Source organism: Cariama cristata, unplaced genomic scaffold, assembly GCF_000690535.1.
Source record: "Cariama cristata isolate BGI_N322 unplaced genomic scaffold, ASM69053v1 scaffold16190, whole genome shotgun sequence".
Lineage (NCBI taxonomy): Eukaryota > Metazoa > Chordata > Aves > Cariamiformes > Cariamidae > Cariama > Cariama cristata.
The window spans coordinates 4,285-14,942 of NW_009593130.1; the positions used below are offsets into that span (position 1 = coordinate 4,285).

The window sequence follows — 10,658 nt, forward strand, 5'->3', positions numbered from 1 at the left end:
ATAACCCATTAGTCAAGGAATATAAGGACAATGTCTTCTTACACTTTAACACTAAAGAGTATTTGTGGAGTAAGAACAGTCTCTGAAGAAAGTAAGTTATAATTAAGTACAGCATGGAACCAAACACAGACACAATCTTCAAACGAGATCCAGTTCTGGTTACATATCCTTACGCACTGTGTAGAAAATTAAATGCAATTTATTTAAAATACAAGCAAGGGAATACAATAACAGAACTAGATGGCAGATTTCTGCTGGACTAAACACCTCTTTTCTAACACAAGTATTGATTAGAAAAGACACGATGATCCCTGCAAAACATCTATTTCTAATGAGATCAAAACCATATATAGTGCTCTACTAAAATGGTTGTTTTCTTACACAGCGTATTTCATGGGTTGATCTCAGGATTGCTAGCTAGTAATGTAAAAAATTCTCAAAACCTAGATTATAAGTGATCTCATTTGAACTATTTAAACCAGAACTTTGCTGTCTGTTAAGTCAGAAATCAAATCAACAAAAAGTTGAAAGAGATTTTTATCCCAGTCATGTGTTTCATGTAACAAGGAATTAAAAGAAATGAAAGGATGAGAATCATGACACTCACAGCAGCATGGGGAATATACAGTGGTGCAGCCAAACGGTAACATTAATACTACAAAATTATGCCAGTGAGACAAACCTGACATTTTAACAATGTAAAACAATATACACCAGCAAAAAGTTGAACAGCAATAATCTTTAGTGTTACTGAAAGGAAGAAAAGGGAGAAAGGAGCCTGATGCGTAGGAACACATATTAAGTATGACGGGTAATTAAAGGTATCAACAGTTTGTGTGTCTGTGAGAAATCTGCAAGAAAGTTACTTATTTCATGATAAAAAAATATATGCACTGGTTGTTTCAGCTTTACACATAAAATGTGTATTACCTGTCTTCCTCTGTTCATCTCTAGCTGAGACTAGAAAGGGCCCACGTGCGTTCAGGACAGGAGGGACCTGGAGTACAGCTGAGTTAGACAAGGACACCCAGCGCTCTGCGGGGACAGGCGTTTGTACAGAGAACAGCTTCGCTGCTGCCCGTCAGCAGTGACCTCTTGGCTCTGAGGGAACTGCTTTCAATTCTGTAGCTGGGGTCTGGCCACCACAGTACTTGGACATCCAAACGCTGCCAGTGTCACACTCTGGTACAATTCGGTGGGGTGTAATGAGATTAGAATAAGCCTCAGCGTAAGGAGGCAAAGTATTTCTGTGATGCACAAGCAGAATTGTTTGCACTCTGCTACATCTCCCCCAAAGCTCTCATAGCACAGAACTAACCTGGTGGTTTCGTGATCGGCCCAAGGTGATCCAGGGGAACGGTGCCACGCTGTGCCTGCTTGTGTTGGCTTCAGTGACAGGCAGGGATAGCTTTTAGGCAGATCAGCAATGCTCACCCCATGGCTGCATGATTGCTAAAGTCAGTACAAAGCAGAGGGTGCAGGTACAACAGAGTGCCCCAGAAACTGTGGCACGCTCCTAAATCAGCTGCTGGACAAAGCCTCCATCCCCACAGACCCCTGGATGGAAAGCTCAGGGCTGGTACATGACTTGCCCCAGGTACAGTGGTGCGACAGGGAGGCAGGAGGAGAACTCTGATGCCCTGGGTCATACCTGCTGCTGCCCAAATTCCTCCTGGCGCTGCCCTCCAGCAGCCCAGACGCTCCGCAGAAGCCATCAGGCGTACTGACATGCTTGCAGGCAGATGACTTGGTTTTGGAGGTGAAAGGAAGTCACCAGGGGTTCCTCTGGAGTGAGCTTTTTGGAGAAGGGTCCTTCTCCCTTTCTGCACATCGGCAGTGGCAATGTGGCTTGTACAGGGTCTGTTCTGTCACCGGGGAAGGGCGAGGACTCTTCCATGAAACTAACTGCGAACTGAGGTCCAGCTGGAGAAATCTCCCCCCACCCTCCGCAGTTAGTGCTCGATACTCCCCAGCCGGAGGGTTTATACCTCTGCAATTGCATCCGCTCCCATATAACTGTGAATTGCCCTTATTGCCTGCAATAACACTTCACTGTCTTATCTGTAACCCTGCAAAGTTATTCGTTTCAAAGTCTTGTGGCAGTGGGTTCTGGAGGTTATTTATGCACTTCCTCTGCCCAGTTATGATTTCTTGCCTTTCTAGTTTCTTGCTCTGGTAGCGCACACACACTAACTCCTGCCTAGGCTGCTCACTGGCACTGATCTCCATTCTCTCTGCCACAGCCTCTCAGAGTCACGGCTCTTCAGAGCATGGAACGGCATTTTTGAGACTCCTCAAGATACCAAGCAGCAGCAGAGCAAGTACAACGACTGGAAATACAGCCATTTACCAGAGCAGTGTGCCATGCTGGGAGAAGACGCTGTAAGATGGGGAGAGGTAGAAGCTCCAATATTCTGCCCAACAGGGTACACGAAGGCTTGGAGGTACTCCTCTACTGAAGAGCTGGAGCTAACAGGGTTTGAGGGAGGATTGCAAGGACACAGGCCGGTCCAGCTCGGCTCCAAACACAGGGCAAACACTGTGACATGGCTCTTCACAACAGAAGTGGGGATAGGGTGCTGGTGGAGCAAGGTTCTCCTTGCTGCAAGCAGTCGTATTTCAGTCCAGATTTCACCACAAAAAACAAAGTTTAAAGTCTTTGACAGGACCTCAGGTCAGCACACAGCTCCCTCATATAGCTTTGGGGGAATTTCAGTAAGAAAAGAGGGAGATGGACACATTTTCCTTCATTTTTTGAACAAATGGCCAGATCTCTGAATCCTCCAGGAAGGCAGAACATTTACCAAACACCCAATGAACAGAGTTACCGATCCTTGTCACCCCAGAGCAGCTGGTCCCATCTGTAGCGTTTGCAGTCAAACTCCGCAGGCCTGGAACAGGGCAGACACAGGCTAAAGAAAAGGTAAAGTCCACCCCACACCAGAAGGCCAGGCTGAGAGACATGTCAGCAGCAAGCAAACAGCATCAGCAAGGAAGAGTCACTGGATGATTTTCAAACCAGACCAAAGATATGATTTTAATTTTTAAGTTCTGGTGGTGCTCTGCTCTTAAAAAAAAAAACCCATCCAAAAGCACTCTGGCCAGGACTCTCAGAAGTGACTGCAAAATTTCACTTGTTCATCCAAAGCCTTCAGCAAGTCCACTGCTTACGGAAGGCTGAGAGCTACTCTCTAGAAATCAAAATCACCTGAGATGTCTCCACTTGAGCACAACAAAAAAGAAATAGATGTCTCTAAGATCACAAATTACTTTTGCAATTGTTGGTTCTTTTTTCCCCAAGATCACAAGTTACTTTTGCAATTGTTGGTTCTTTTTTTCCCTTTGCTAGTATAAGCTTGTTAAGGAATGATGGATCAACATCCCGCCAGCTGAAGCAGTCTCCTTTGGCCAGCTCCTGCAAAACACGATCCTACAGAGAAACACAACCCAACTCCCCAGCCGTCGGGAAGGTGTCCTGCAGCAATACTTAGAAACAAAGCAAGAGACACATCAGATCTGCAGCACTATGCATTAAAAAGATTCAACAACCAGTGCAAACATATTCTTTAGAAAAAGGCAGTTTAAGTTAAAACTTAAAATGGACTATAACAAAAAGAGTAGATCTACTGCTTTTTTTCTCCAACAGACATGAGGTAGTTGTGTTGTTAGGGAGGAAAAAACAAAGAAAGAGAGAAGTAGTAAAAATGCTACTCTATACCACACACTATTCCACTTTATAAAATTAAATAATATAAAGATGTTCCAAGGAAATAAAAATACATGTCGTACATTAAAAGGACAGACGTGTACCTAAAATATTAGGTACAAGAACCTACGTAAAACGAAGCCCAGGTTGGTGAAATGACCCAGACACTGAAGAAGGTTCTATATAGTACAAGTTGTTAGAGGCACTCGTAGAGTGTGTAATAAAAGGCCACTACATCAGCCTGCTAGTCATAGTTACTGCAGTAGCGTACAAAGAGAGCCTTATAATCCTTTTAACCACGGGAGGGCAGAAAAGGCTGGTGGTTACAGCTCACAGCTCACTGAATTTGTTTCTGTTGGCTTCCACTCCCTTGTGGGATTCCTCTGACAAAATTCACCCCAACGCTGCGAGGCAGTAGGCAGTGCCAAGGCGCTCCCTGGTGAAGAGAGAGTTGAGAAGAATCACTTGGTGTACCCTGCCTCTTCCCAGCATTAAAAGACGTCTTGCCAGTCGCCTCGAGGACTACAGCGAAGTGACAACCCCAGTCTAACGCAAAAGGCTCTGTTCTAGTCATGGTTTCACGTCAGACTTTGGCAGATGGCTCAATCCTACTCCCACGAACGCCAAGTTACTTATCAGCTTCAGCGGGAAGAAGATGGGCCCTTACCAATCTACCTACGGATTTCTTGAAGTCAGTATGTACAGCTGACAGGTCAGAGCCCTGTTCGGGTGAGATGCTGCGCCTTCTTAGCTCCTGCTGGGCTCAGTGAGTTGAGGGCATGCAGTACCTCACAGGGACAGGCCCTTACTAGTGCTTCTAGCTCTCCCATGATCAAAATCAGATTAGTTCGCTCTTCAATGATTGTGGACACATGCCATGTTCTCAGATGCTGAGGATGGACTGGTTAAACCAGAGTTACTACAGAGGGGGTCCTCCTCCGGGCCCATGCAAAGCGATTGGCACTTGACTGGCTGCACATCCCCGCTGCCTTCCTGGATGAAGTCTGAATCTCCGCTCTCTACTGAATCCAGACTTTCTCCATGCCTGTGGAAGCCATTGGTGAGCCCATGGATGCAAACGGCCTCTGTTTTGTTAGTCTTTCTGTCGGTACGTAACAGCTCGTCCTGGGCCTGAACCTCAGAATTGCCCGTGCAGTCCACCAACAGTTGGCTAGTGTCCTGCTGGGTGCTGGGAGAGGCGGGAAGAGGCAGCTCTCCGGAGGGGAGCTCTTCAGGCTCCTGCTCCTCGGTTTCCGTCTCTTCACTCTCCAGGGTGTGCAGCTGGGAGTCGTAGTCTCTGTCAGAGGCTGAAAAATCAGAATGGACAATGACCTCTGCTTCCACTTGGTGGAGGCTGGCTGGCAGGTGGCTTTTCTTTGCTTCATTCTGTTATCAAACAGGGGAAACATTTAAAAAAAAAAAAAAAAAAGAAGGTAAAGTAAATGAAATTCAGATAATTGAGGCTGTGACCCAACCAAGCATTGAAATGTATTTCTTTTTAATCTCACAGAGTGCAATGGGATGTACACATGTCTCTATTAACTATTATCTTGATATGTTTCTCAGAGCTGAAGTCTTAAGAACCATCTCAAATCACCTCAGGATCATTATTCCTATTTTATGTTTGGGAAAGCAGGTCCCAAGGGAGTGAAGCGCTTTGCCCACGGTTTCTTGGCAGGCTGGAGCACCCACTCCTCTGAGCCTCTCTCAAAGACCACAATTTTCAAAACTCACCAGTCTGTTCCCATATTAAGGGCCAGATTTCTAAAGGGTGAGCAGGCAGCGCTCTAGGAAACTGGCTTCTGAGACAGTTCATGATACAGACCTACAACAGATACCAGGGCTCCCTTCACTTTCCAGGTTTAATTTTGGCTATGTATCACAAAATGTTTGTTCGTTACAGCCCTGGGCACAGCTTGCAAAAGTTGGTGTAAACTCAAGCACTTTAATTCAGAAAGAAAACAATCAGTTCTCCTCTGCAGTGTTTAAGCGGAGTTCAGGCTGCAAGTCTCCACAATTCTGGCTAACAAGCAGGTCGTTCTGCGAGATTATCCTTCAATAATTTAACGGACAAATTATTTTGGAAGCTCACAAAGAGCTCTTGCGGCAATCCGCGCTCAGATTCTGGGCTGAGTGTGATTTAGTAGCAAGAAGACAATTCAAAGTATGGAAATGCTATCCCATGTGTAATTACTGCTTTCCGTTGAAGCCAACTTTGTGCATCATTTACATATTTTAACACTTTTCTCCTTTTGTTGACAAATCCTGATGGGTAAGCTGTGCTGTAAATGGTGCCCTGTAATTGGGTTGTAAAACATTGTCTTAACTCTATCCACAATGTTAATCACATCCTGAGTATAACTGATTTTCACACTACTATCTAGGAAAGAAACATAGGCAGGTTACTTAGAAGCATTTGCTGGGGATAGAGGGTGTGGAGTGAAATTTTTAAAATGATAACCAAAGACATTTTCTGGTACAGAGTCAATCTGAGCAGGGGTCAGCTTGCTTTGCTGAGACTGTGGCATAGACATCACGGTGCTTGTACAAACTCTCCCAAACATGGGAGTGCATATTTATTCCAATGAAGCAATATCAGAAACAGGACTTCCTCCCAACCCACGCACCTGCATAAAGAAAAGTGCAGTGGAAATCGCTCTACCCTATCTGGAGAAGGAGTTTAAATCAACCCTTGATCTTTTGACTCTTTTTACAGGCAAAAATGCAATCCCTCCTTCAGGTGAGCACACTCTAGATCTTAATGACTGCACTGCGCATTGCAGCTCCTAACTCATTTGGCAGGCTGATCGCTGCATGGCCACAGCAAAGACTCGAAAGCAGACTGCTGGTGCCTGGCTCCGGGTCCTCAGGAGCTGCCACAACCCTGCTGACAACTGAGTTCTCTGACCCCACCTGACCACCACCAAAGGAAGAAGCCCACAGCACAGGCCCTCAAGGGCTGGCTGGAGTCAAGACAGAAGGTCAGAAGAGAGCTGAGGCTTTGAGCGACGCTTGGAAAAAACAAACAGCTTTTACTCAAATCTCATCAGTCTCACTGGCATACACTCCTATACCCAGGGAAAAAAATAAAGCCCATGATCAGCCAACTAAAGCCAGCTCAGAGAAGAAAACATTCTCTCCTGTGGTGCAAAAAGGAGAAAGGGAGATGGGGAGCATAAATGGAAAAAACCACATCAGAATACACAAGTCAATAAACCACCACCGACACCCACCATCACGGCATCGTAAACCAGAGCTTGTAACAAAAGCTTCTGTCCTGCACTGGAAGGGAGCTTCAGTGATCCGTTCACAGCAGAGAGAGGCTCTTTTGTGATAGCATCCCCGTATCTGGCTATGCTGTTTGTCCAGGGTTGGTTGGCTGATTTATTCCATGAAGACTGCAGAAGAAAAGTGGGAGGAGAAAAGACCCAGTTATCACAGATACCGATTCTTATCCTCATCAACCCGAAATGAGAAGCAGCTTGAAAAAGGAAAGTGCAAATTGGGAAAATACCACGGTGTTAGAAGACACCAGTTAAATGTGGAGAACACTTCTGATGGCATCAAAATAAAAATGCTTGCTGCAATAGACTCACACAGTCGGCGCACTAGAACAAGCCTTAGTGCTCTGCTACATGGTCTGATGCAGAGCGAGCGCATAAAAGTTGCCAGATGGTTCACAACTGGCCGTGTAAGGGGCCTTCCACTGATTCTCAAATTTTGAGGGCAACGGGTATATCATGGCACAAGACATCATTTAAAGGTCCACCGAAATCACCTCCCTGCAAAGCTGCGAACAGCCCAGAGCAGTGTGAGCCTACTGAAAAATACTGCAAAGCTGGAAAGGAACAGGGACGGTGGAAACCTGGGGCTGACTGATTGCAGTATTTGCTTTGGCATAAGCGATGCTCTGCAGCGCGGAGAAGGGCCCTCACCTGTGTGCACTGGCACATGTGCTCCAGTAAGAGCTGAAGACAATGCTAAAGTGCTCGCTCTGCGGTGCAGGCAGATCTCCTGCTCTAAGCTAGGACTTGGGTAAACACTCTGCCATTCCTCGTCAATATAGAGGCACAAAATTGAGGGCCTTATTTTTTTAAATTTTTTTTTGCGATAGACCACCAAGCAATTCTGAGCTCCGCTTTAAATCCCCTGGGCAACCAGTGTTACCTTGTTTGTAGATCTAATTAAATTATATGGGCTGAACGCAATTTGTTCTGGGTTCTCTCAGCTTCCCCTTGCAATAAACTGTTGAATGCACACCTCTGTGTATGGGAAATGTGTGCCTTTAAGAGCTGAAGTTATTTAACAGCTCAGACTATTAGTTCACAGGCAGAAAAGTATTTTCTTTCCAGGTTCTGATTTTATTGGGCTGTCCTGCATATACCTGAGCTCAGCCTTGCTACTGACCGCATACATATACATAGATATACACACACACGCGCGCTCAGATTTAAGGACCACATCTCTGGGCTCGTTCCACATTGCCTGGATAGAAGCGAGAGGCCAACGCAAGGCTGAAGCGAAGAGAAAAATCCTGACCTGACACAACTGCGAGTGTGCATATGCATCCAGAATACTGATGGTGTGAGCACGATCGCTGTGTAGGGTGAAGATATATGGCACATCTATTCAAACCCACTAACCACCTATTGCTCACTGTCAGCCAGGAGAAACCCGGGTTTCTGCTCTGCATATGTGGCTGCTACTTAGGCCAGCTCTATTCCAACAACAGTCAACGTAGCACGAGTCCAGCCGGGATGGCAAGGAGATTTCTGACATCAGCCTGACCTTGCGTGAGTCATTTGACCTCCTTGTGCCTCGGTCCATCTGGCTGGAAATTAGGTAGAAATACATGACCAGATGTTGTACGTAAGCCAGGCATTCCTAAGTCAGCTATTTAGCAAGAAGCAAATGCTACCTCGTGCTGCCGGTGCTGGCAGAAGGCACATTAAAGCGCTCGTGTATGTGCTGATGGGCTGCCCGAGCCTTTCCCGAGCACTCTGTGCACCCTGACTCAAGCACCAAAGGGGCTCAGCACCTTGTGGGAGGCAGAGCAGCGTTAACATCCCAGCACCAACCCCAAGTCACAGGAGCTCTGCTGCTGTCTCAGGATCAAGCCTTCAGAAAACAAGTAGTAAAGGGCCTTAGTTATATGACAGCACCCTGCAGAACAGTGACATCCAAACCCAGCGCTGTGGATATCAAGCGTTCGCTAATTTAGAATTGGATGCTGGAGGCAATGTCTTTGCCATTTCTCTCTCTGCAATTCTCAACAATATATTCTGTGCCAAGAGCATTCCCTAATTGCTCTCCTTTCTAAGTGGACAATCATTAAACTACATTTTAATAGCAAGAAATCAACCAAGCGATCACACACAGCTCCCAATAAGGAATATCACTACATGCGAGTACTCAAGGAACGTGTTCAATTTGCTGCTGCCGCCATCTGAAAGGCTTTCTACAGCTCCATCACTGACTGATGGCTTCTGTGCCTTTTCCAAGGAACATACGTTACTGAGCAAATACTGCCTGGAAATCTCAGCATTGAACCTACACAAATATGCACACAAATGTGTGTCCTGTTATAGATGCTTACATGCGTATTTGCCATCAGAAAGAGCTGAGCATCATACGCATACACACACACAGAGCAAACTTGAAAACCTTCTTGCAGGCATCTTGTGAATACCAAAAAACATGGAAAGAAACAGGCAGCTCTACTGCAATCCCCAAGGGACCATCTGTTAGCGGAAATGTCAATCTGCCATGTTTACATAGGTTTTGATGACTCTGGGAACAGCCTGTTCAGCTCTGGCTGAAATTGGCTGCAATGAAGAACAAACTTGTTTTGTACCAGTTTGCAACTTTCAACAAACAGAAAAACCCATCAGCCACACAACATGGCCTATATCCCACATGTTATTCAGGCACATTCTGTTTGAGAGAAAAAAAAAAAAAAAAAAAAAGAAGTAAACCCTCTTAAGGCCTAGTCTCTAAGGTTGGACAGCGGCAATTAACTCAGGTCTGTTTTCATCATAGACCTGAAGAATGTCTTGTGTGCCCGAAAGCTTCTCTGCTTTTTTAAGCAGTATCTTTTGGTGTAATAAACAATACTATTTCCTTCTACTTGAGGGGGACTAGTGAATGGCTGAAGGAAGACAAGGAATTATTCTCTTGGTTTTTACGATAGAATAACGAAGGCAAGGAGTGTCAGTCTAATACTAATTTAAAGAGGGGGAAAATCTCTTTGTCAGTTCACTGCAAACACAAGAATGAAAACTAATAAAAACATCTTCCAATAAAAGGTGTTTCCATTACAGCGAAATCCTTATCAAAGCAAACATGCCTTCTCATTTTAGCCTTTTTACAGAAACTCCAACTGGTAAAAATGTGCCTAGATCACGTTACCTTTGCAGTGACAAGTAATGATTTCATGCAAATATATGAGCTGAGAACGAACATGAGGGAAATGTTGATCTTGAAACCTTTCCTCTTTTATGAGAATGGTTATTTAAACTAGCTTGAAATCTTGTGCAAAACAAGGCTGGGGATATTTCAGATGCGCTCAGCTTTTAAGGGTGTCATAGCAGAGAGCAAGGATTCATTGCTGAACAGCACCATAGCAGCTGGTGGGAGAGGGAAAGCTCCGTATCATGCAAATATAGAGGCATCCTGGTGCCTCTCAACAAAATGCAACCTAACACAGACCTCTCTCCCACCAGATATAGGAAAATCTCTGCTAGCTGTCAACAGGAGCCCAGCTCTCACCTAAGACTTTTCAGAAAACATTGGGACTTTTTTTCCATGCAGAAAAATTTCAGCACGAAAATGACAAACAACACGGGTAGATCCAAGTTGTCTGAGGTGTTACAGCTTTTGCTCTCCGAGTCACAGGGATGCTTCATGGGAACCGCAGTCCGTGAGTCCTGGGGGAGGAGGCCCACAGGGAAAG

At 45.3% G+C, this 10,658-nt stretch overlaps 1 protein-coding gene across 1 annotated transcript in view; it reads right to left on the minus strand.

The window, feature by feature from the left end:
* Nucleotides 1–4,561: 4,561 nt before the first annotated feature.
* The window catches only part of IGDCC4 (immunoglobulin superfamily, DCC subclass, member 4), a gene marked incomplete at its 5' end in the record, with an annotated part of 62,688 nt that continues 56,591 nt past the window's right edge, over nt 4,562–10,658 (minus strand). Inside the window, 2 exons of the mRNA XM_009709232.1 lie at nt 4,562–5,092; nt 6,940–7,104. Coding sequence (XP_009707534.1) covers nt 4,562–5,092; nt 6,940–7,104 — 696 coding nt within the window. The remainder of the gene's footprint in view (nt 5,093–6,939; nt 7,105–10,658) is intronic.